The 27,037-nt window shown below is 49.8% G+C and overlaps 1 protein-coding gene across 2 annotated transcripts in view; it reads right to left on the bottom strand.

Annotated features, from left to right (window-relative positions):
• Positions 1-7,022: 7,022 nt before the first annotated feature.
• Positions 7,023-27,037, bottom strand: part of LOC135982835 (uncharacterized) — a 40,765-nt gene continuing 20,750 nt past the window's right edge. Inside the window, exons 9-14 of one of the 2 annotated variants that reach the window (XM_065591146.1) lie at positions 25,684-25,909; positions 23,809-23,949; positions 16,994-17,100; positions 14,640-14,753; positions 12,682-12,704; positions 7,023-9,935 (exon numbers count right to left, since the gene is read on the bottom strand). In XM_065591146.1, the coding sequence (XP_065447218.1) occupies positions 9,908-9,935; positions 12,682-12,704; positions 14,640-14,753; positions 16,994-17,100; positions 23,809-23,949; positions 25,684-25,909 (639 nt within the window). In that variant the 3' untranslated portion in view covers positions 7,023-9,907. Of the gene's footprint in view, positions 9,936-12,681; positions 12,705-14,294; positions 14,754-16,993; positions 17,101-23,808; positions 23,950-25,683; positions 25,910-27,037 lie in introns of those variants that run through there. The other variant, XM_065591145.1, reaches the window with a different exon arrangement.

Below are 27,037 nucleotides of genomic sequence, written 5' to 3' on the forward strand. Positions count from 1 at the left end.
AGATACTTCGACTTCAGCTATGTTATTCACGTAGCTGAAGTTGCGTATCTTAGTTCGAACTGGAGGGTTAGTGTGGACCAGCCCAAACAGATTAATGAACGCCAGAAAGACGTTAAGTGATTATAAGTGGTAGGTACAAAAGGTCAGCGATAGTTACCAGAGAAAATAAAAGGTAAGCGCACAGTCTAAATCTTAAACCTTAGTACACTGGGCATTATTTAGATCAAGCGATTTTCTCACCCCAGTGGATGTTACCGTTCTTAACACATGGGCCTCCCTCTCAAGCCTCGGACCAGTCTCCTCAGTTTAAGTTTTCGTCTTCTCACTGTTCTTGTTGCTGCCAGCGTACGTGGGGGAGGAGACAGGCCAAGGCCGGCTGCCACTGTCCCCTATTTTATACCCTCGGTCCATGTGCCTAGGAGACACTTGCCCGGACATGTCCTGATTGGGCTTTGTTGAGTCACAGGGTTGAGCAATCCCCATGGTCGTCTTGTGCAACTGAGTCAGAGAGTTGAGCAGTCCCCATTGTGTGGTGCTTGGGCAGCTGTCATTGAATTGCAAACCCCTTGATGACACCTCCCCTGCTGATTAACGGTCGGTTAACACCCCCCTGGAGTGGTTAGCTGTAGAGACCCAAATTTACAACCTATTTCAGAAACAACCATACGGCAAATTAAATCTCATAACTTCATACCCACTAATGATATACATATCTGGACAGAACAATGGGTTTCAGCAGCTCATGACCTCTCATTAGATACCGTACCTGGCGTGCTTTGTATGAAATATCACAACCGCACATGAATGATGAATATGGGGGTCACAGAGTGCTATTTTGAGGTACCGCGTGTCACATATACACAGTTGTAAACTGAGGCCTTCTACTCAAGACATCTTCCCATAATCCCGGCCTCCTTCTCCCAGATTTCCAACTTCCCCATGCTGAGTCCAGACTGGCAACCTTGCAGCTCCCCAGCTCTGTCCTCTCCCCCGGGGACACAGGGCAGCTGTGAGAGAGGAGGGGAATTCTCACTGCGTTGCAGAAGGCGATGGTCACCCTAAATATAGCCCCGAGTCAAGGGATCTGGCTCTGACGTGGGTACGCTGTGCAGGGAGAACGGGAGGTGGAATAAGGAAACGGGGAGGGGGCGGTGTAGCAGAACCAGCTGGAAAACAATTATTTTTCCTGTGGAAATGTTGAAAAATTGTTTTTCTCTTTTTGAAATTTCCCACCAAAATGTTGCAGTTTTTTGATGACAAAGCGAAACAAAGAAACGGTGTGATTGGAAACAGGCCCATTTGCTGGCTTTTGGCTTCTGCAGAAAATGGAAAATGTGGACCAAGAAAAACATTTTGATGAAAAAATTCCCACATGCTCCAGTAATGGGCTTTGGGGAACTGCCCGAGCTGGGGGGGAATGGTTACGTCTCTCCACCGCGATAGGGCACTAACCCGATCCCACCCCTCTTCTGAGCACTCCTTTCCCCCCCACTCAAACACCCAGACTGGCATCTAACTCTCCCTTGCCGGGGAAAGAGCTGTTAGCGAGGATGAGAACATGCACCAACGTTTGGCAGACAGTGAAAGTTTGATCATGTGATTTACAGTGGGGAGGGGGGAGACAGAGATGCAAATAGTTCAGGGGAGTCAGGTGCTATCCCCCCCTTCTCAACCCATAGAGAGCCTGTCATAGGCCTGGCCACCCCAGTGTGCCCTCTTCTGGTCAAACATAGTACTGCAGGGGCACCCTGCCTCAGTTTCCTTTTCCAAGGTGGGTCCCTTTAGCTTTCCCCACACTGGTCAGTGCTGGTGATGGGGGTCGTCTCTCTGACCAAGTCACTAAACAAATGTAACCTCTTTCGGATGTGGTGTATTGAGGACTGTGTTGGAATTGCAAACTATCGCTTCAAGAGTTTGGGTCCTGCCTCCAGGCTGGGGCTCTGGAGGGATGTGTGGGCTCTGGGTCTAGCAGCAGGGTCTGCAGAGAGCCAGGCTGGAGTAAGGTGGGGTGAAGTGGGGGTCACTGCCAGAGGGAGCAGCCTGCTTTTGTCTCTCTCTGTTTTTTGGTTCCTGTGGGTTCCGGATTCGAAGCAATAACGTCATGTTACATTGCAACTGTCAAGCGAGGGCATTACGGGTTTATCTAAAAACTTCACTCTGTGTGTGTGCCATAAACATAACACCAAGTATCCAAGCCCAGCTGTAACTGGTTGGGCCCAAGCTGTCTTCTCCCAGCTGGTCTCTTCAAAGTCCCCATGCCTGGCTCCCTCTGGGGCAGCAGCAAAGTCTGTCCAACTCCAACAGAACTGAACAGAACTTCACTGGTCTTTGTTATGTGCACATGTGCAGAGAACATAAGAACGGCCGTACTGGGTCAGACCAAAGGTCCATCTAGCCCAGTATCCTGTCTACTGACAGTGGCCAATGCCAGGTGCCCCAGAGGGAGTGAACCAACAGGCAAAGATCAAGTGATCTCTCTCCTGCCATCCATCTCCACCCTCTGACAAACAGAGGTTAGGGACACCATTCCTTACCCATCCTGGCTAATAGCCATTAATGGACTTAACCTCCATGAATTTATCCAGTTCTCTTTTAAATGCTGTTATAGTCCTAGCCTTCACAACCTCCTCAGGTAAGGAGTTCCACAAGTTGACTGCGCGCTGCGTGAAGAAGAACGTCCTTTTATTTGTTTTAAACCTGCTGCCCATTAATTTCATTTGGTGGCCCCTAGTCCTTATATTATGGGAATAAGTAAATAACTTTTCCTTATCCACTTTCTCCACATCACTCATGATTTTATAGACCTCTATCATATCCCCCCTTAGTCTCCTCTTTTCCAAGCTGAAGAGTCCTAGCCTCTTTAATCTCTCCTCATATGGGACCCGTTCCAAACCCCTAATCATTTTAGTTGCCTGTTTCTGAACCTATTCCCGTGCCAGTATATCTTTTTTGAGATGAGGAGACCACATCTGTACGCAGTATTCGAGATGTGGGCGTACCATCGATTTATATAAGGGCAATAATATATTCTCCGTCTTATTCTCTATCCCCTTTTTAATGATCCCTAACATCCTGTTTGCTTTTTTGACCGCCTCTGCACACTGCGTGGACATCTTCAGAGAACTATCCACGATGACTCCAAGATCTTTTTCCTGACTCGTAGCTAAATTAGCCCCCATCATATTGTATATATAGTTGGGGTTATTTTTTCCAATGTGCATTACTTTATATTTACCCACATTAAATTTCATTTGCCATTTTGTTGCCCAATCACTTAGTTTTGTGAGATCTTTTTGAAGTTCTTCACAGTCTGCTTTGGTCTTAACTATCTTGAGCAGTTTAGTATCATCTGCACTTTGCCACCTCACTGTTTACCCCTTTCTCCAGATCATTTATGAATAAGTTGGATAGGATTGGTCCTAGGACTGACCCTTGGGGAACACCACTAGTTACCCCTCTCCATTCTGAGAATTTACCATTAATTCCTACCCTTTGTTCCCTGTCTTTTAACCAGTTCTCAATCCATGAAAGGACCTTCCCTTTTATCCCATGGCAGCTTAATTTACGTGAGAGCCTTTGGTGAGGGACCTTGTCAAAGGCTTTCTGGAAATCTAAGTACACTATGTCCACTGGATCCCCCTTGTCCACATGTTTGTTGACCCCCTTCAAAGAACTCTAATAGATTAGTAAGACGTGATTTCCCTTTACAGAAACCATGTTGACTATTGCTCAACAATTTATGTTCTTCTATGCGTCTGACAATTTTATTCTTTACTATTGTTTCAACTAATTTGCCTGGTACAGACATTAGACTTACCGGTCTGTAATTGTTGGGATCACTTCTAGAGCCCTTTTGAAATATTGGCGTTACATTAGCTAACTTCCAGTCATTGGGTACAGAAGCCAATTTAAGGGACAGATTACAAACCATAGTTAATAGTTCCGCAACCTCACATTTGAGTTCTTTCAGAACTCTTGGGTAAATGCCATCTTGTCCCGGTGACTTGTTAATGTTAAGTTTATCAATTAATTCCAACGTTATCCAAGTTGGATAAAAACATAGTCTCCTCTTGCTGGAATATGGCACTGTAACACAGCTTTAGAATTCAGAATGAGAACAAACAAGAACTCAAAACCAGAGAGAGACAAACCAGGCTGCTCCCTAAGGCAGCGAGTTACAACTCACCCCACCTTCCTCTAGCTGGCTCTTTGCACACTGACTCCATCTCATGTTTAGACTCATAGACTTTAAGGTCAGGAGGGACCATTATGATTGTCTAGTCTGACCTCCTGCACAACGCAGGCCACAGAATCTCACCCACCCACTCCTGTAACAAACCCCTAACCTATGTCTGAGCTATTGAAGTCCTCAACTTGTGGTTTAAAGACTTCAAGGTGCAGAGAATCCTCTAGCAAGTGACCCATGCCCCACGCTGCAGAGGAAGGTGAAACCCCCCAGGGCCTCTGCCAATCTGCCCTGGAGGAAAATTCCTTCCTGACCCCAAATATGGCGATCAGCTAAACCCTGAGCATGTGGGCAAGACTCACCAGCCAGACACCCAGGAAAGAATTCTCTGTAGTAACTCAGATCCAACCCCATCTAACATCCCATCACAGACCATTGGGCATATTTACCGCTAATAGTCAAAGATCAATTAATTGCCCAAATTAAGCTATCCCATCATACCATCCCCTCCATAAACTTATCAAGCTTAGTCTTGAAGCCAGATACATTTTTTGCCCCCACTGCTCCCCTTGGGAGGCTGCTCCAGAACTTCACTCCTCTGATGGTTAGAAACCTTCGTCTAATTTCAAGTCTAATCTTCCCGATGGCCAGTTTATATCCATTTGTTCTTGTGTCCACATTGGTACTAAGCTTGAATAATTCCTCTCCCTCCCTGGTATTTATCCCTCTGATATATTTGTAGAGAGCGATCAGATCTCCCCTCAGCCTTCTTTTGGTCAGGCTAAACAAGCCAAGCTCTTTGAGTCTCTGGGAGGGGAGTAGGCTCTGGCGGGTTAGAGTGGGGGCCGGGCTGGGAGCCAGGACTCCTGGGTTCTATCATTAGCGCTGGGAGGGGAGTCCGACTATTTCAGAGCAGGATATGGGTTGGGGAGACGTGCTGTGAGGGGCCTGAAGAGCTTATGGGCCTGGAGGGGGGAGGGTCAGAGGAGAGAAATAGCTGGGGTCTCAGCAGGCATCCAAACCATCCCTTGCCTCTCTATCCGAGTGGCACCTCATCCCTACAAGGCCCCCTGTCCTACAAGCAGGGCCAGGAAATCCCACTCCCTTAAGGTGATGGCTTGCAATTCCAACACAGTCCTCAACACACAACTGTCTTTTCAGAGCAGCCAGTCCCAGGGCTTCTCCCTGGGCTCTCCATAGAAGGCAAAACTGGAACCAAAATCCAATGCTACTGAAGCATCATCTGCCCCTCTCTGGGCTTGATCCCCTTGTCCACAGGGACTCCTCTTCCAGAAGCCCAACAGCCAGGAGTGGAGCCTATCCCTTGTGCCGGTGCCTCCCAGCGGTGTTAGCTCCGCTCAGAGAGTTCAAGGCCAGAAGGGACCATTGTGATGGTCTAGTCTGACTTCCTGTGTAGCACAGGCCAGAGGCCTGTCCCAAAATAATTCATAGAGAGAACAGGAAGTGGGCACAGGCTGGGTTGCAGGCCGGAGGGTTTGCAGACAGTGACTCCAGGTGTCGAGCTGTGCCCAGGCCGGGTGGGGAGCTGAGAGCAGGCACGCTCGGTGCATGGCACAGGCCCACGAGCACTGGCAGCACAGGGGCAGGGGCAGAAACACCCACGAGATGACAGGGGCAGGTCACACGTCTCCGTGCCAGTGTCAGGCTGTGTCGTCTCCATGGGGCAGGGTCTTCTCACGCCGCTCAGACCACCACACCTCCCCCAGCCTCCCGTGCCTGGAGAGCCCCTTCCCCCCGCAGCAGTCCCACATCTGGGGGAGGGGCTCTGCCCTTCCACCCCCTGCCTCCAGCTGGGCCATGTGCTCCCCCCAGCCCCACCCCATGGACCCTCCAGCCTTACTGGGGCACCGCCCCGCAGGGCCGACTTTTCTTGCCGTCTCCCTCCTTGTGCCCTGGAACTCCCCTGCTGGTTTCTACAGCCTGGTTCTGCTGTACCTACAAACAGCACTTCTAAGGGCATCGGAGCTGCCGGGCTGGGGCAGACCCGGGGACATCTGGCCCAGCATCCTGTCTCTGACGGTGGCCTGGACCAGCGCTGGCTGGAGGAGCAGCTCCTTGCTTAGCGTGTTTAATTGGTGGAGGGGCAGCTCCGGCATCTCTGGGCCCGGCCGTTCAGAGCCCGGCACCTCCAGACTCGCCGCATCAGTTATGAAAGTAATAAAATCTTTCGTGTGTAGAAGAGATTCAAGCAGCAGCAGCACTGGACTCTGCCTCCACTCACACGTCACTCAGCGGCCAGAGGAACGTCCCTGGTGCATTGCACGAGACCGGGCACCTCTTACATTACAAATTAAGCACCGGCAGAGACCCCCTGAGAACCCACAAGTCCAACCTCCCAGCCTGTTCTCAGCTGTGGGCCGGGGCACTGGAGGTCTGGTGGTAGGGGGTGCTGGGAGCCAGGACTCCTGAGTTCTCTCCCCAGCTCTGGGAGGGGAGTGGGATCTAGTGGTTAGAGCAGGGGGTGAGAGCCAGGACTGCAGGGGTCTCTGGGTGGGGATTATGAGGGAGACTGTCAAGGCTGCTTCCCCACTCTGAACTTTAGGGTACAAATGTGGGGGCCTGCATGAAACTTCTAACCTTAACTACCAGCTTAGATCTGGTCCACTGCCACCATCCCAAATGTGCTAATTCCCTTCCCTGGGTAGCCTTGAGAGACTCTTCACCAATTCCCTGGTGAATACAGATCCAAACCACTTGGATCTTAAAACAAGGAGAAATTAACCATCCCCCCTCCTCCCTTCCACCAACGCCTGGTGGATCCAGATCCAACCCCCTTGGATCTAAAAAACAAGGAAAAATCAATCAGGTATTAAGAAAAAATCTTTTAATTAAAGAAAAGAAAGGTAAAAGAAAACCCCACAAGTTTAGCATACCAGCTACTCTGACAGACAACAGATTCCAAACACAGAGGATGTTCCCCTGGGCAAACCCTTAGTTACACAAAAAAAGATACTCAAATACCCAATTTGACTATTCCTCTAATTGCACAAGACAGGTTACAAAGAAATAAACATAAACATAAACCTATTTATTCCCTTCACTAATACTCACTACTTAATAAGAGGCTGAATTCTGGAGCTTTCCCACTCCGGTCCAAAGTGAAACTTCCCAGACAAAGGGAACTTTCCTCCTTCCCTTTGAACCATCTTGTCCTCCCATTGGTTCCTCTGGTCAGGTGTCAGCTAGGCTAGGTGAACTTCTTAACCCTTTACAGGTAAAAGAGGCATTAACCCTTAACTGTCTGTTTATGACAGGGACAATGGGGATTATTTAAACAAAAATATGGTGCGGATTTCCCCCTTTTTAACCCCCCCCCCTTTTGCCCACTGGGAAGAGCCCTGAGCAGGTGAGGGAAACCCACTTCTCACACCTGTGAAAAATTTCCCAGTGTTATAACCCAGACAGGGGGAACCCACTTTTCACACAATCTTGCTGGCTCTGTCACCAGGAGAAAGGGGGGGTGGGAGGGCAATTTCCCCTCCCCATTTCCCACACTTGGTAACTTGTTCCCAACCGGCACAAACTGGGAACCAGGCAGCAAGTGGCGGGAAACCCTACGTTCTGATCCCCACTTGGTTGGTCTCCAGGTGCCCACCACAATCTAAACATGAAATAATCATGAAGAACAAACATCATGGGAACGCAGGGGGTTGGACTAGATACCTCCTGAGGTCCCTTCCAACCCTGATATTCTATGATTCTATGATTCTATGCAGCGCGGCAGCCAGTGCAGGACCAACCCGTCTCTGCCATCGCTCTTCCCAGCCCGAGCTCACGGCACATTACAGAGGAGGTCAGGGTCGTTATCCCCACTGTCCAAACAGGGAAACCGAGGCACTGAGCGATGACACAGCTTGTCCCAGGTCACCCAGCAGGCGGGTGGACGAGCCAGGAAGAGACCCCTGGTCCAGCGCTCGCCCCATACTGAGCAGATGTGGCAATGATCCCAGTTGTCTTATCCATGACACCCGATGCTGGACACGGTGTGTCCTGGTGGGCAGGTGGACACAGTGCAGTGAAAAGGGTCCCAGGTGTCTCTCCCCGCCCCCAGCCAGCCCCTCCTGCTCCAACAGCTGCCAGTTCTGCAAGGGAGGCCAGGCTGGTGCCATTCGCCCCCACCCCCGGGAGAGAGAGTCTGGGGAACACTCCGAAAAGTGACGGCCAAAGAACCAGCACTGAGGGACCCAGGCTTGGAACCGGCAGAAGTTTCCCAGCCCCATGGGGCACAAATGAGCAAACTGACCCTACTGCAGGCAGGGGTGACCCGGATTGACCCCAGGGGAGCTGAGATCAGAATCCAGCCCTGCCCCTCCTGCAGTCAGAATCGGGGTCAGAGGCAGGCTGGAGTCAGAGACCGGAGATCAGGAGACAAAGCGGAGTCTGGCTGTGACCGGGGTCCTAGTGGGGAGCCAGCTGTGGTCACTCAATTAGGGTGAACTGCAAAGAATGGGGCAGAAAATCCCCATAAAGCTGGTGGATCTTCCAATACTGAGATTTACCAACCAGCATAAAACAGCTTCTTTATTACATCCCTGGTTACTCAGAGTCCAAACAACACAGTGCCCTCAAAGCAGCGATTCTCAAACGTTTGTACGGGTGACGCCTTTCACACAGCAATCCTCTGAGTGTGACCTCCCTTATACATTAAACACACTTTATATATATTTAACACCATTATAAATGCTGGCGGCAAAGCGGAGTTTGGAGGGGAGACTGACTGCTCACGACCCCCAGTAATAACCTCGTGACCCCCTGAGGCGTCCCGACCCCCAGTTTGAGACCCCCTGCCTTAAAGTGATCCAGCCTCAGGCCTCCATCCAGGTACCCACGTTAAATCTGATGAAAATTTCTGTAAATCTTATTTCATCATATAAAAGAAAAGGTTCTACCAACCCCAAAGGATCGGACACATCAGCTCCCCGGTTAATGAATGTTTCATATCTTACCCAAATACATGCTACAGCCAATTCTTATTAACCAAACTAAAATATATTAAAAAACGAGAGAGAGAGAGAGAGTCTGGTTAAAAGATCAATATACAGACAGACAGGAGTTCACTTCATTGAGGTGCAGATTCATAGCAGAGACGGTGAGTTTCACAGCTGCAAAGAGTTGTTTTAGAATTCAGGTCATAGGTCACAGTCCAACGTCCCAATCTCATATTCAGGGTGTTCCAGCAGAACTGGGACCTCAGTCTTGCAACTCAAACTTCCCCTGACGAAGCCTAAGCAGATCTGAGATGACAGAATCGGCACCCAGGGGTCTTTTTATACAGTGTCCTAGCATCCACTGCACCACACAGTCCTAGTTAAACAATAGGCTTTTGATGTAACCTTCTGCTTTCTAAACACCACCAGTAATTAGTTACACAAATTAACAGAGGGCAATGTATGCATCAGGCAGTCTAGTACAGACTTCAAAGAGACATGTAGACAATGACATTATCTCACCCTCTCAGAGCAGTGGAATGGTATGAATTATATTTTTAATTTGATTCTTATTAGTTTACAAGTTTCAGAGTAGCAGCTGTGTTATCCTGTATTAGCAAAAAGAACAGGAGGACTTGTGGCACCTAAGAGACTAACAAATGTATTAGAGCATAAGCTTTCGTGGACTTACAAGTTTACAAGTGTCCCACAATATGCACGATGCTAAATAAATGAATATTAGACAATTGTGGCTAATGCCCAAACACTCTGCTCACTGGAATTTCTGTTCTGTTCCCAGCCTGTAAAAGGAAGCAGTGAAAAGGAATGAATGTACAGTGGATCTTTGCGGCACTGATTTAACTATTTTCTGTAATTAGCTTTGCAATTTCTGTACATCCCGACAATCCTTTAACAGCAACAGCTTCAAATGGCCTAAACTGAAGACTAAAACCTACTAATTGCAATGAGGAAACATTGCCGCTGGGGAATTAAAACTTGTAGTAACAATGCCCAGCATATATCCAGCATTTAACAGACTGCTTAATTATTGCGATTTCTGTGAACTAAGAAAGGCAGCTGTTGACATAAAACCAATTTTAGAGTGTGCTGTTCGCTTTCAGCATTTGGCTGGCAGTCACTGTCATAATAAACCATGAAAAATGATAACATCACATTTCAAGTGATATTAGGGCTGTCGATTAATCGCAGTTAACGCATGCTATTAACTAAAAAAAATTAATCGTGATTTAAAAAATTAATCACGATGAATCGCACTGTCAAACAATAGAATACCAATTGAAATTTATTAAATATTGTTGATGTTTTTCTACATTTTCAAATATATTGATTTCTATTACAACACAGAATGCAGAGTGTACAGGGCTCACTTTATATTCACTATTTGCACTGTAAAAATAATAAACAAAGAAATCGTATTTTTCAGTTCACCTCATACAAGTACTGTAGGGCAATCTCTTTATCATGAAAGTGCAACTTACAAATGTAGATTTTTTTGTTACATAAACTGCACTCACAAACAAAACAATGCCAAACTTTAGCGCCTACAAGTCCACTCAGTCCTACTTGTTCAGCCAATCGCTCAGACAAACAAGTTTCTTTACATTGACGAGAGATGCTGCTGCCTGCTTCTTATTTATGCCACCTGAAAGTGAGAACAGGCATTCGCATGGCACTGTTGTAGCCGACGTCACAAGGTATTTACGTGCCAGATGCGCTAAAGATTCATACGTCCCTTCATGCTTCAGCCTTCCAGAGGACATGCGTCCATGCTGATGATGCTCGTTAAAAAAAATAAATGCATTAATTAAATTCGTGACTGAGAACTGAGGGAGAATTGTATGTCTCCTGTTCTGTTTTCCCCGCATTCTGCCATATAGTTCATGTTAAAGCAATCTTGGATGATGACCCAGCACATGTTGTTCGTTTTAAGAACACTTTCACTTCATATGTGACAAAACACAAAGAAGGCACCAATGTGAGATTTCTAAAGATAGCTACACCACTCGACCAAAGGTTTAAGAATCTGAAGTGCCTTCCAAATCGGAGAGGGACGAGGTGTGGCGCATGCTTTCAGAAGTCTTAAAAGAGCAACCCTCTGATGCGGAAACTACAGAACTGAACCCCCAAAAAGAAAATCAACCTTCTGCTGGTGGCATCTGACTCAAATGATGGAAATGAACATGCGTCGTTCGTACTGCTTTGGATTGTTATCAAACAGAACCCATCATCAGCATGGACGCGTGTCCTCGGGAAGGCTGGTTGAAGCATGAAGGGACCTATGAATCTTGAGCGCATCTGGCACGTAAATATCTTGCGATGTTGGCTACAACAGTGCCATGCGAATGCCTGTTCTCACTTTCAGGTGACATTGTAAACAAGAAGCAGGCAGCATTATCTCCTGCAAATGTAAACAAACTTGTTTGTCTGAGCGATTGGCTGAACAAGAAGTAGGACTGAGTGGACTTGTAGGCGCTGAAGTTTGACATTGTTTTATTTTTGAGTGGAGTTATTTTTTGTACATATTTCTACATTTGTAAGTTCAATTTTCATGATAAAGAGATTGCACTACATTATTTGTATTAGCTAAACTGAAAAATACAATTTCTTTTGTTTTTTTATTCTGCAAATATTTGTAATCAAAAATAAATATAAAGTGAGCACTGTACACTTTGTATTCTGTGTTGTAATTTGAAATCTATATATTTGAAAAAGTAGAATACATCCCAAAATATTTAAATAAATGGTATTGTATTATTATTTAACAGTGAGATTAATTGCGCAATTAATCATGATTAATTGTTTTAATCGCTTGACAGCCCTAGTGATTATCTACTTTTCTAAAGCATTCATCTTTGGGGCTGAACTTTTCCATGCTAATCAGGGCTATTTAAATGCACCATTACAGGTAACCTACCCGTCTCAGTGTAGACAGTAAGTGCGAAGCCCCATGATGCCATTTTACAGTTATTCTGCACAGAAGAAACACTTGAAAAGAGACGTGTGTGTTTGTGTGAACAATGTCGCCATCTAGTGGCTGCAGCTCCCAGGGGTGATACAATTCCTGCCATAGCGAGGGGAGGTTACACCTTTATTGTGTGTGCTCACCTGCCCCTGCCCCTGCCCCTGCTGGAGGGGATGAGCCCTGAGCAGTGTGTGAATATGGGCAACAGTGAATGACCTCAGCTTGTCCAGAGACAGGCCACATTTTGGCCCAGATTCAGCAAAATACTTAGGCAAATGCTTAACTGCAAGTGCTGGAGTAGCTCCACTGACTTCCAAGTTAAGCTGGCGCCCCAGAGGTTGGCTGAACGTGGGCTTGGATGTGATCACCTGCAACATTACCTGCACCCGTCACAACGGGCTGGGTCACGAGGCATTAGCAAGAGATCCCATTAAATAACAGAAAGTATATCTCCCGGGAGGAAGGGGTTAAGGTGGCAGCCCCTTTGTCCCTCTGTAAATCAACCTAGTACTTCATTGTCCAGTCAATTCCTTGTTAAACTTATTCCTCAGCAAACATCTTACCTGCCAGATGATTGACCAGCGGCCTATGAAAGAAAAAAAGAAAAACACACACATACGAACACACAAAAGAAAAAAACAAAAAGACACCAGGGTAGATCTGTTAATACCAGGACTGCATGAGAAAAGGAGCCTGTCATTTTTTACATTTCAAACTTTTTCCGAAGTCTGTTTTATCCAGAAGATTTGTGTTTTTTTCCTGGACAAATGCATCACTTTTCTCCCTGAGGGAGAAGTAAAAATGAAGAGAACAACACTACAAGTATGAAACAGTGAACACTACCACAGCCATCACCAGCCGGAGTCCTGGGCAAGGTGGGGGTGGGGGGGAGCTCTGGGCCCGTGGAAGGGGCGGGGCCTCGAGCAGAAGGGGGCGGGACTGGGGACCAGACTCCACCAGCCAGCCCTTCAGTGCTGCTGTGGTAACAGCGGCCGGGAGCCCTTTTAAATCGCCGGGCCCTGGAGCAGCTGCCCCTTTTTCTCCCCCCTCCCGTCAGTGGCCCTGCCCCCTGCGTCGACAGCCCTGCCGGTAGGGTCCGGCCGTGCTGCCGCGGCAGCGCTTTAACATCGGCTGTGTATGGGCTGGTACCGGCGGCCACGTCTTACCGGTACACTGCACTGGCCCACTTTCCCCTCTGTAACCGGCTGATCCGCAGCCCAGCAGAGCTGTGGGGAGGCCACGGGCGGCGGGTAATGGAGGCTGGGGCTGGCCGAGCCTCCCCAACCCTCTGCTAATGCTCCCCACCATAGCCCCGGGGCCAGGCCCTGGCGGGACTTAGAGCCCAGGCTCAGGCCTTGGGCTGTTGCTCCACCAGACTGCTCCGGGCTCCGGTGGCCCAGCTGGCGAGAGCGGGTCGAGGGTGGGGGGTTGGAGTGGGAGCAGGGCCTTGGGCGGAAGAGGTGGAGCAGGCGCTAGCCTCCCCGAATGGAGGGTACATGTGCTGGGTTGGGCTATCAGGGGCTGCGGGTCGGGAGTGAGGGGCACCGGCAGAGCTGGGGGGGGGCAGGGCTGGGCTATCAGGGGCTGCGGGTCGGGAGTGAGGGGCAGCGGCAGAGCTGGGGGGGGCAGGGCTGGGTTAGCAGGGGCTGCGGGTCGGGAGTGAGGGGCACCGGCAGAGCTGGGGGGGGGCAGGGCTGGGCTGGCAGGGGGCTGCGGGTCGGGAGTGAGGGGCACCGGCAGAGCTGGGAGGGGGGCAGGGCTGGGCTGGCAGGGGCTGCGGGTCGGGAGTGAGGGGCACCGGCAGAGCTGGGGGGGGCAGGGCTGGGCTGGCAGGGGCTGCGGGTCGGGAGTGAGGGGCACCAGCAGAGCTGGGGGGGGGCAGGGCTGGGCTATCAGGGGCTGCGGGTCGGGAGTGAGGGGCACCGGCAGAGCTGGGGGGGGGCAGGGCTGGGCTATCAGGGGCTGCGGGTCGGGAGTGAGGGGCACCGGCAGAGCTGGGGGGGGGCAGGGCTGGGCTATCAGGGGCTGCGGGTCGGGAGTGAGGGGCACCGGCAGAGCTGGGGGGGGGGCAGGGCTGGGCTGGCAGGGGCTGCGGGTCGGGAGTGAGGGGCACCGGCAGAGCTGGTGGGGGGGACAGGGCTGGGCTGGCAGGGGCTGCGGGTCGGGAGTGAGGGGCACCGGCAGAGCTGGGGGCGGGGGTTGGGAAGTTTATACAACATATGCTCTCATCAAGCTCAGCTCCAATGACACCAGCAGGAGATAGTTGCAAAATCTAAGTTCATCCCTGTGGGTGGTTTTTGGATGAAACTCCCTATTTGACGTGATGCTTGTTGTTCACCCAGACACCCAACGCGAGGCAGGACGTCGGATCCTCTGTTCTCAGCATCGTCCCCCTGAATGCGGGAGCTGCTGTCGATTCTGCCTCTGGCCCTGCGCTCGCTGGAGACACCTCAGTTCTGTGTCTGGCCCAGCAGCACAAAGCGAAGAGAGAGTGAGGGGTGGAAACGACCGGCTCCCTCACCTGCAGAAAGAGCAGCTTCCTCAGCGAGCTCTGGAAAACCGGGCTCACCGTTCTGGTGTCCTTCTTTTCATTCTCAGTTACATGGAAGTAGTTTTTAGAAACCCTTTGAATCACCTGGGAGAGAATAAAGTGCTTAGTCATTTGGACTGTGTGTGTCTAATCAGCTGTTACAGCCGTTTCAGTAATATTCAGTCACCAAGGTAAGGGGATTTTAATCAAACTCAAGACGTCTATTGATATTTCTACACGTGCTAATCACCAACCTCTATGTGCATCTACAACTGTTACAATTAGCCACGCACCGGGTCAGAGCCCAAGGACTCTACCAGGCATCAGTTCCCACAGCGGTTCGCTGTTGGTGTGATGGAAATAGACATTGCCAGCATCCAGTTCACATGTTAACAGAGGCCTGGCTCAAAGCTGGTCCCTGGAGATTTGTTAGAGTTGACTGGTCACTATTCAGACAATATTGACTGGTCACTATTCAGACAATATTGACTAGTCACTATTCAGACGATATTGGACACGGGCACGTAAAGAGAACAGTTATACCAGTCCCACGATGAGCGTGTCCACATGGGGAGTGATACGGGATAACTGTGTATAACTGGTAGGCATGTGGTCAAGGCCTATGTATTCCTGGCACTAGGAAGTGAGTTCCATCAGAAGGTACAATTGCAAAATGCTTTCCATTCCAATAGATTATATACAGGCCTATTATCAGACTCAGGCCCTGACTACAGCAGAGTTGCACTGGTTTAACTAAAGATGTTATTTGAAATCCGTTTAGTTACACCCGTGTAAAAATGTGTGTGGAAACTCCTAACGTGACCTAACCCAGCAGTAATGGGCTACAGGCCTTTAAAGCCTGAGGAAGTAATTTGGGAGGCCGGTTACCCCAGTCCATGTGTTCAGGGAAAGCAGATGGCAGCCAGAAAAAAATACCTGAAGCAGGCCCTGGCAGGGAGGAGGATGGTCCCAGTGGAGCAGTTTGGCTCAGACCCACACCAATATTTAGGCACTTACCTCTCAGGTGCCTAAGGGACCAAGGCTCCCTTCTCTGCCAGCCGGTGCAGAGTGGGGTTTGGGGTTACTAAGCCCACCTGGGGAGGGTCAAGGGGGCTCCAAGCCCAGCCCAGGAGAAGCAGCTGAGAGCAGAACACACCGCAGCAGTCGGGCTGTCAAACCCAGACCTAAGGGAGCATTTCCAGGAAGGGCAGATCAGGACTTGAAGTGTCCCGGAAGGAGAGCCGTGGAGCCCTGAACCGCAGAAGAGGCTCTTTCGGGAGCTAGACAGGGCTTGCTAAATTAGAACTGAGGAGGGAAACTGAGGCTGGGACACCTGCAGGGCCACCCCATGCCATGAGGGGGCACCCTGGAGGAATGACTTAAACTAAATCAAAATAAGCGAGCTGTACCCAAGACACAATTAGGAACAAATTTCAGCTAGCCCCTCTTAAACCAAAACAAGAGTGTCTACACAAGGTTCTGAAGTGGTTTAACTAAATTAGTTTAAAAGCAGATTTGGTCCAACTCCTCTTTGTAGCCTAGGGCTTGGCTGACACTAGAACATTTTGCTAATACACTCTGAGGGCAAGTCTACACTGAGAAGTTTTCCTGGCATAGCAACAGCAATTCAGGGTGTGAGATTTTGACGCTCTCGCATTAGCTAACAAGTGACAACTCAATGGAGTTAACCTGACCCAGGCTAAATGTCCAAAGAAAGGCCCCGGTTTGCCTGTCGTGTCAGGGTCTAACAGCAGGAATTACAATATTCACCTTTTAGCGAGCCTAGGAAGGAATTGATTTTTTAAATCGATAAATGTCAGTAAACATCAATTTCACTGTACACTTGGTATATTTTGACATGGGATGATGACAGTTTGTGTTTGAATGGTTATAAAACTTTAACGCTTTGATTCTCAACACCTACTGACATTAAATAATTGTCCGACATCCTCCCATAATTTCCCATCACTGAAAATTTAAATTAAAAATAAAAATAAAACATGTTCTGGAAAATGGTTGTATAATTTTGACACATAATATTACATTCGAATTCCTCCAGGTCTACTCATAGAAGGATCTGCTTGGCTGGAAGGGGCAGGTGTATGTGATGGAGGGTTTTGTGACACTGAACAGAGTCCAGGTCATTTTCCATGGAGCTCCCCAGACCCAGGTTCGGTGTCTGAGCTGTGTGTATTACGGGGAGGCAGCTCTCTCCCTGTGGACATTGGGATCTGGTTCACACTCCAGATCACAGCCTTGGCTAAGATACCCGGCGATACACACAGAGACGTAGGGGGGAGTCACCAGATGCAGAGGTAGGAGAACATGTCTCCTGCGTCCCTTACCTCGGTAAGCAACTCCAGCACATGAAAGCCTTGAGACTCCTCAAAGACCTTCGCTATGGCCTGAATCAACCAGGATCCGTTCTGTTCATCTCGATAGGCGACGTGTCCTGGTGAATGGCCAGGCAGTTTAATTACATCATACGGAATGAGACTGTCGACAGCCTGCAGGTGTTTCTTGTCAGCACTTTCTGACCTGAGCTAACACTAGTGGACACAAGGTGAGTCGCACGTCGCAACGTGCTAGTCGCCCGAGTTGAAGGCTAGGGACTTCTGCTTCGTGCAGATCAGCGTTCAGGGCTGTCACTGTGAGGCGTTCATGTCTCAGTCCTTTGTGAAACACCCACACAAGATGTGCTGTGATGGCCTCTGACTCTGCTTTTCAGAGTGATACTTCCTGCTCCAGCAGGGCTTCTGCAAACCCCGCCAGCTTGGGGACCCCTGTGAAACTCCAGCCATTAGCCACAGCTCCTCCAACCTCCCCATGCAGACACGCTCCCTCGCCGTAGGGCCTTCTCCTCCCAACACACACTTGCCACTGCGCTAAACACAGGTCATCCCTCGGCCCCACCAGCCCCCCTACTCTCTGCAGCCGCACCCACCAGGGCACCGTTCAGTCTGGGGCGAGGGGTGTGGGATTGACATGTTCCACCTCAGGATCGACTGAGCACGTGTACCTAGATAAACCAGACCTACAAGTCAGCCTACAAGGGGGATCACAGTCTCTGGCTCTGACTGGTTCAGTCTCATCCCAGCATCTAGTGGTTAGAGACTGGCTCAAGCCCTGAAGCAGGAAGTTTATTGATAGAGATTCTCTAGGTTATAGTCAGGACCAGAGGATGGAGGAGGAGGATAATGTAGGAGCCAGATCAGACAAAAAACATTCACATAAAAAAGAATCCGACACACCAGAAAAGAGCAGACAAACAGTGACAAGTTTTTAAAGTGCTTGTACACAAATGCTAGAAGTCTAAAGAATAAGATGGGAGAACTAGAGTGCCTTGTGATAAAGGAGGATATTGATATAATAGGCATCACAGAAACCTGGTGGACTGAGAGCAATCAATGGGACACAATCATTCCGGGTACAAAATATATCGGAAGGACAGAACAGGTCGTGCGGGGTGGGAGTGGCACTATATGGGAAAGAAAATGTAGAATCAAATGAAGTAAAAATCTGAAGTGAATCCACATGTTCCATAGACTCTCTATGGATAGAAATGTCATGCTCTAATAAGAATATAACATTAGATATCTATTATCGACCACCTGACCAGGACAACAGTATAGTGATGATGAAATACTAAGAGAGATTAGAGAGGCTATCAAAATTAAGGACTCAATACTAGTGGGGGATTTCAATTATCCCCATATTGACTGGGAACATTTCACTTCAAGACGAAATGCAGAGATAAAATTTCTCGATACTTTAAATGACTGCTTCATGGAGCAGCTGGTACGGGAACCCACAAGGGGAGAGGCAACTCTAGATTTAGTCCTGAGTGGAGCGCAGGAGCTGGTCCAAGAGGTAACTATAACAGGACCGCTTGGAAATAGTGACCATAATACAATAGCATTCAACATCCCTGTGGTGGGAAGAACAGCTCAACACTGTGGCATTTAATTTCAAAAGGGGGAACTAGGCAAAAATGAGGGGGGTAGTTAAACAGAAGTTAAAAGATAAAGTGACTAGAGTGAAATCCCTGCAAGCTGCATGGGTGCTTTTTAAAGACACCATAATAGAGGCCCAACTTCATTGTAGACCCCAAATTAAGAAACACAGTAAAAGAACTAAAAAAGAGCCACCGTGACTTAACAACCATGTAAAGGAAGCAGTGAGAGATAAAAAGGCATCTTTTAAAAAGTGGAAGTCAAATCCTAGTGAGGCAAATAGAAAGGAGCATAAACACTGCCAAATTAAGGGCAAGAATGTAATAAGAAAAGCCAAAGAGGAGGTTGAAGATCTGCTAGCCAAAAACTCCAAAGGTAATAACAAAATGTTTTTTAAGTACATCAGAAGCAGGAAGCCTGCTAAACAACCAGTGGGGCCCCTGGACGATCGAGATACAAAAGAAGCGCTTAAAGACAATAAAGTCATTGCGGAGAAACTAAATGAATTCTTTGCTTCAGTCTTCACGGCTGAGGATGTTAGGGAGATTCCCAAACCTGAGCCGGCTTTTGTAGGTGACAAATCTGAGGAACTGTCACGGATTGAAGTGTCACTAGAGGAGGTTTTGGAATTACAGACGCTGCCCAACTTACTCAAAGCGTTCCGGAACGGAGCGCTTTGCATAAGTTGAATTTAGTGTAAATTGGGAACATATCTCCGACAATTACGCAAAAAAACAAACAAACAAACAAAAAGCTTACAGAACTTACGGAAGTTTTTCCGTAAGTACAGATTTCCGTAAGTCGAGTTTGCATAACCCAAGGAGCGTCTGTAATTGATAAATTTAAGAGTAACAAGTCACCGGGACCAGATGGCATTCACCCAAGAGTTCTGAAAGAACTCAAATGTGAAGTTGCGGAACTATTAACTATGGTTTGTAACCTGTCCTTTAAATCGGCTTCTGTACCTAATGACTGGAAAATAGCTAATGTAACGCCAATATTTGAAAAGGGCTCTAGAGGTGATCCCGGCAATTACAGACCGGTAAGTCTAACGTCAGTACCGGGCAAATTAGTTGAAACAACAGTAAAGAATAAAATTGTCAGACACATAGAAGAACATAAATTGTTGGGCAAAAGTCAACATGGTTTCTGTAAAGGGAAATCGTGTCTTACTAATCTATTAGAGTTCTTTGAAGGGGTCAACAAACATGTGGACAAGGGGGATCCAGTGGACATAGTGTACTTAGATTTCCAGAAAGCCTTTGACAAGGTCCCTCACCAAAGGCTCTTACGTAAATTAAGCTGTCATGGGATAAAAGGGAAGGTCCTTTCATGGATTGAGAACTGGTTAAAAGACCGGGAACAAAGGGTAGGAATAAATGGTAAATTCTCAGAATGGAGAGGGGTAACTAGTGGTGTTCCCCAAGGGTCAGTCCTAGGACCGATCCTATTCAACTTATTCATAAATGATCTGGAGAAAGGGGTAAACAGTGAGGTGGCAAAGTTTGCAGATGATACTAAACTGCTCAAGATAGTTAAGACCAAAGCAGACTGTGAAGAACTTCAAAAAGATCTCACAAAACTAAGTGATTGGGCAACAAAATGGCAAATGAAATTTAATGTGGATAAATGTAAAGTAATGCACATTGGAAAAAATAACCCCAACTATACATACAATATGATGGGGGCTAATTTAGCTACAACTAATCAGGAAAGAGATCTTGGAGTCATCGTGGATAGTTCTCTGAAGACGTCCACGCAGTGTGCAGAGGCGGTCAAAAAAGCAAACAGGATGTTAGGGATCATTAAAAAGGGGATAGAGAATACGACAGAGAATATATTATTGCCCTTATATAAATCGATGGTACGCCCACATCTCAAACACTGCGTACAGATGTGATCTCCTCATCTCAAAAAAAGATATACTGTCACTAGAAAAGGTTCAGAGAAGGACAACTAAAATGATGAGGGGTTTGGAACGGGTCCCATATAAGCAGAGATTAATGAGACTGGGACTTTTCAGCTCGGAAAAGAGGAGACTAAGGGGGGATATGATAGAGGTCTATAAAATTATGAGTGGTGTGGAGAAAGTGAATAAGGAAAAGTTGTTTACATGTTCCCATAATATAAGAACTAGGGGTCACCAAATGAAATTAATGGGCAGCAGGTTTAAAACAAATAAAAGGAAGTTCTTCTTCACGCAGCGCACAGTCAACCTGTGGAACTCCTTGCTGGAGGAGGTTGTGAAGGCTAGGACTATAACAGGGTTCAAAGGAGAACTAGATAAATTCATGGTGGTTAAGTCCATTAATGGCTATTAGCCAGGATAGGTAAGGAATGGTGTCCCTAGCCTCTGTCTGTCAGAGGGTGGAGATGGATGGTAGGAGAGAGATCACTTGATCATTACCTGTTAGGATCACTCCCTCTGGGGCACCTGGCATTGGCCGCTGTTGGTAGACAGGATACTGGGCTGGATGGACCTTTGGTCTGACCCAGTACGGCCGTTCTTATGTTCTTATGTTAATATCTCTGCTAAAAACTCTCTTGTGTTAGAATTAATTGTTCTAACTCTGGATATCTGTTACCCATATAAAGGCCCATTCCTGTTTTGACTCTTGCTAAATTCTTGGCCTCAGTAACATCCTGTGGCCGTGAGTTCCACTGGTTAATTACAGGTCCTGTGGAACAACCTATTTCTTCTAGTTTTAATTAGTTGTGCAACTACAGGCTCGTAACTGTGTATTTACAAAAACAAAGAAAAAAACCACACCCCGGGGCCTATAATACAACAAATACAGTACAACCACCACCTGTCAGGGATGATCTAGGGTTATTTGGCCCGGCCTCAGCAGAGGGGATGGACAAGATAACCCACAAGCACTGACTTTCAGCTTTCCCCAGGGATCCCGGGGGGATGCACCACCCCTGCTCAGCCGCAAAACCCCACCCCCCACTACACCCCTTCCCCCAAGGCCCCACCCTCATTCTGCCTCTCTCCGCCCCCTCCCCTGAGGCTGTGCCCCACCCCACCTCTTCTAGCCCCCACTCCACCCCCCCCCAAGTGCATCCCACCCTCACTCTGCATTTTCTTGCCCCCGCCCCCCCAAACAGCTGATTGGCGGTGGGTGGGAGGGAGGCGTTGGTGGGGGGAGCTGATTGGCAGGTGCTGAGCACCCATGGATTCGGCGCCTATGCGATGACCTGTCTGCTCACCACTTGGCGCCCCCTTGTGGCCAGGTGTGGCTTATGTCGGCTGCCAGCACTTTCTGCGGGGCTCTGTCTGTCAGTAACTCGGCCCTCTGGCCTGGTCACCACCTTTAGCGCAGCCCTTCCAGGCTCCCAACTGCCCCACTAACGTCTAACAGAAAACCAATCCTTCCGCCTTCTCAGGGGCTCCTCCTCAGCCGGCCTTCGGTGTAGCCGGCCGTGCCCGGGCTGGACTCCGCAACCCTTCCAATGGGCTCGTGCGCCCCGTCCTGGGAACCCAGCCCCAGCCTGACGCTGGGGGCAGCCCGGGGCCCTGTGTACCCAAAACCACGTCTGCTCCTTTTCCTGGGTCACTTCCTACCCCTCTCCCGAGTTCCGCTCAGGGTCCTCCAGGCCCTGCCCTGCTTAGCCAGGGACCCTCCCTGGGGAGCTTTTCTCCCTCACGCTCCTCCCTGCAGCTCCCTTCCCTGCACTGAGCTTCCCCTGCTCACCCCAGCTACCCTGCGACAGGCCCAGCGGGCTGCACGGCTCCGCAGGGTTTGTGGTGAGGGGTCACGGCTGGGCCCTGCCCCGTGTCCTGCCCCACAGGCCGGCATTGCAGGGGCAGACCCCTTTCTGCAGACACTGGGCGTTACCCTTTGGAGAGCATGTTGCCAGCAGGATTCCTGAGCCCTCCCCCTCCTCAGCTGCTGCGCCCCCTCCCCATCTCTGTCCACTCTCCCCTTCACTCTGCCCATGGTGCAGGGGGCTCCTACAGACCCTCCTGTCCTTCTCCCACCCTCATCTCCACGCCTGCCTACAACTCCCTCCCTACCCCGGCCCCCGAGCTCCTCCTGCCTCCGCCCGCAGCCCCAAGCACAGGGCTGGGCAGTGGGGTAGCATCGGGGTGGGGAAGAGGGTGCCTGGGCCGCACGACACTCAAACCAGCCCAGCTGAGGCCTGGTCCCATGCGGACCTCTGCCAGCGGGCACAAGTTAGAGCAGCCCCAGGCCGAGGTGGGGAATCAGGGAGCCGTGACAGGTGCTTGCCTCAGTTTCTCCTCTTGTCCTTCCCCCACCTGGGCTGGCCTTTGCTAGCGGCTCCCCCAGGGGCAGGCAGAGCCTGAGCTCCTGTCCTGGGCTCCCCCCCAGGGAAACAGGACATGGAGCGACCGGCGCTACACTCATCTCTCCCCTGTGCTGGGGCAGGTGGCCAGCCTGGGGGACAGGAGGGGCAGTAACTGCTCCGAGCCCCCTCAGCTCACAACAGAGCAGCTCCGGGGCTGCAGGGGAGGCAGCGCCTAAGCACAGACGTTTAACTAAACCAGTTTCAAATAACCCCTTCGGTTAAACCAGTGCAAGCCCCTGTGCGGATGCTCATAGTGGTTTATAGTTACTATTATTTATCTGTGCTATGGTAGCCAGGATTCTACTGCGCCAGGCGCTGTACATTATCTATTAGATGTATTATGGTAGCACCTAGGAGTCAGGCCCCCACTGTGCCAGGAGCTGTACGTTATCTATTAGATGTATTATGGTAGCACTTAGGGCTAGGAGCCCCTGCCTTGGCCCAACACCAGATTGTGCTAGCAGCTGTACACACACAGAACAAAACGTGGCATATATCTGGTTACCTTGCACCAGTAGTTTGTAAGTGACAGGTAAACTGATACGAGCTAGGTTTAAACTGCAGGGAGGAGTTTGCACTGGCTTAACTAAAGGGATTATTTTAAACTGGTTTAGTTAAACTGTGGCAACGTCTGTGCTGATACCAGGCCCACATTCTGCAAGTGCAAATCCCTGGTTAGCACCAGCAAGGGGCAGCCGGGTGAGATTTAAAGGGATAGAACAGAACCCAGCTTGGGTCCAGGTAGCAGAGGCTTTGCTGGGGACGACCGGATTGCAACTTTCCTACCTGAATGTTTGTGCCACCTGGCAGCAAAGCCAGCAGCCGGCACACAGACATCAGCGCAGTTACATGGTTATTTCAGCTACGTAGGAGAAAGGTGTTTGCTCTCATACCTGGGGCAGACGGATAGACAAAAAGGCTGTCGGTGTGTGTTGGGATCAGCTTGTAATCATCAGGACTGGGTGAGCGGCAGCCAGGTGCAAGAAAGTCCACTGCAACATTATCCTCCACAGCAATGCCGGAGTCTTCGTTATCTAAAGTTATAGAGTTTCCCTTTCAGAGACAACAACGTGATGCTTTTGCAAAAAGCATCTCATTCTGGGGTGTAGTAACAGGAGGGAGGTAACTGTCCCGCTCTACGCAGCGCTGGGGAGGTCCCGTCTGGAGAACTGTGTCCAATTCTGGTCATCAGACTTTAGGAAAGATTTGGGGAAAAACTGGAGAGAGGCCAGAGGAGAGCAACAAAACTGATCAGAGATTTAGAAACCCCCTGACCTATGAGGCAAGGTTAGAATAATGGGGCAGTTTTAGTCTGGAGAAAAGAAGACGGAGCGTGGACTGGGTAACAGTCTTCACATACGTTACGGGCTGTTCTACAGAGGACGGGGATCAATTGTTCTCCATGTCACTGAAGGCAGGACAAGACGTAATGGGCTTCATCGGCACCAAGGGCAATTTCAGTTAGATATTAGGGGAAAGTTTCTGACTCTCAGAGTCACTCAGCTCCAGAACAGGTTTCACAGGGAGGGTGTGGGCTCCCCGTCACTGGAGGATTTAAGAGCAGGTTGGACAAACCCGTGTCAGGGCCAGGCTCGATTCACTTGGCCCTGCCTCAGCGCAGGGGCTGGGCTGGATGACCTCTGGATTATCTGGCTGTTCCCCAGGCTCACCTGCCCTTCGCTGAGCTCACGGTCACTCTGAATCGCATCAGGCCTCAAGCTGAAGTGCCCCATTTTATCCCCCAGAGGGAAGGTCACAAGAGGAGTAAAACTGGCCGAGCTGGGATCGTGGAGAGGGCAGGGGTTGCTGGGGTGGTTTGGGGGCAGGGGGCGTGACGGGTGCCCCATTACACATTGCAGTGATTGGTGGGAACCCCAGTTAAACTCAGCCCAGTGGCGGGTGGATCTCTTTTGGCCCAGTAGATGGTGGAGGAAGTTGCTTGCTGAGCTGAGACAAGGGACGCACGCCGCAGGCCTGACCTTCCAGCCTGGCCATGCCCTGCTCAGTGCAGGACCAAGGAGGGGCCCAGGGTGATGTGATGAACCTGCTAAGCAGGGAACTACCATCCCCATCAACCCCTCCCCACTGATCCACGACACGCAGGCACATCCCCTTCCCCTGGCCAAGTAACAGGAGGGGGCAGGAACTCTGTGCCCAGCCCCTGGCCCAGGGGGAAGTGGTGATGACATGGCAAGCCAGGAGCAGCAGCGAAGCTGGACGCCGGGGAAAGCACCAAAGAGCTGTGCACAGAGCAGGAGCCGGGGGCCCACCTGTGGAACGGGCTCCGACTGCCGGACATGCAGCCGGTGCAGCAAGTGTGGGGACAACGGGGGAGCAGCAGGGGCTGGAGCCAGAGCAGAGCGGCCCCAGAGAGAGACACTGACTGAGCCTGGCCTGGAAACCTGCACGCACCTGTTTGCTGGAGCAGGGACTGGTCTGGAGAGGGCGCCCCAGGGCTCCCCATTCTCGGCTGGCCTGCCCCTTGGGGTTTGGTGTGCACCAGCACCGAGCAGCCCATCATTACACTGGCTTGGAACCACCTTCCCACTCCCCCAGTCCGGGCACTGCTCGGCCCCTACGTTACACCTTGCTGCCCACGGCCCAGAGGGACCATTCTGGCAGCTGGAGATCCGCGGGATACAGGAACACTGCTAAATGCAGCCGAGAGGAACCGGATGCAATAAATGACAGACCCTCCACCCACAAACACATGTTCCTAGGCTTCCTCAGAGTCTCCTCCGGTACCAGCAAATGTCTGTAAGACTCACCTCCCCGGCAGGCCTGGATGATGAAGACCTTGGGTTTGCCCCGCAGAGCTTTGCATTTCTTGTTGGTCATCTCTGCGAACAGCTCCTCCAGCTTCACGCGCTGTTCATCCTCGTCCAGGACAACTCCGCTGTTCCCGTGTGCCATGATGACCACAACACTGCAGCTGACCGGATCATTCCTGGCATCTATTTCCTCTCGAAATTTCTTCAGCTTCTCCTTGAAATCCTTCAACCAAAAATTTTGAGCTCAGTAAATTGGTTGGGTAAAAGATGAATTCCAGCTTCGATCAATACTAACATTTCTACAGCCTTCTTCCCAGTGGGTGTCACATTCATGGTACAGAATGAACACTGGATTGTCGGCTTGCTTTACATACCAGTGAAAAGATCAGTGTATCTGGCCTGGCGAAGCAAAGACCTGGCCCCTCAACACAACCTGGTTTCTCTGTGTGTCTGTCGGGAAGGCGACACCTTCCAAAACTGCAGGGCATGTTCTAGGCATCGGTGGTCAGATCCCCTTTGATTTAGGGAAAAATGTGAAAAGCTGAATTCCCATTGTCGTCAGGGAGAGGAAAATCAAGGCCTCGGATGCCCGTTTGATGCTGCACATAGAGAAATCTCTTTGGCGTCCCCTGACTCACCGACCCAGCACAAGCAGCAGCTTAATTTGCTGTGGGGGGAGATTATAGTGAACAATCACATCTACGATAGTTAAGATTTAGATCTGCTTTGTGTTTAAAACTAAAGTGCTCTAAAATCTGCATGGTGACTTGGATTGCCTTGAAATGTACTGTGCCTCTTGGAGGCGCTGGCTAGGGTTAGTGACCCAAATTTGGGGCCTTTTGACCGAGGGGTTCCCAAGAGACAGCCTGCAGAAAAAACAGTTTTCCTAAAGTCCATGAGTTCTACCATCATATTGTGCCCACAGACCTGAGCTCATCGCACCCGGGGCTCCATTGCTCAGGAGTTACCACCAGCTCGTGCATCCCCCCAGCTAATGCTCTGGGGGAGCCGAATCACAACACCGTTAGCAAGCGTGTTCAGCCCTCCTCCCTGGTGTGAGCCTGGTGCTCCTAAGCTCCATAGATTCCACTGAGCCGGTGCAGTGAGAGAGAGCGCGACCAAGGGGATTGATACCAAGTTGTGCCTCGCAGGACTTGAGTGGCTCAAGGGGGAACCATCAAATGTCAGCAAGGCCCAGGTACTGTGAGTTCAAATCCAACCTTGGGGGGAAGGAGGCAGGTTGCCCCCAGCTGCTGCTCTGTCTGGCTTTATTCTGGTGAAGTTTGAGCACAGCAGATAATCCAGAAGTGGCTCAAACAAGAAAGTGAATTACCCATATCAATGCCTGACA

The sequence above is a fragment of the Chrysemys picta genome, chromosome 4 (assembly GCF_011386835.1).
Source record: "Chrysemys picta bellii isolate R12L10 chromosome 4, ASM1138683v2, whole genome shotgun sequence".
Classification (NCBI taxonomy): domain Eukaryota; kingdom Metazoa; phylum Chordata; order Testudines; family Emydidae; genus Chrysemys; species Chrysemys picta.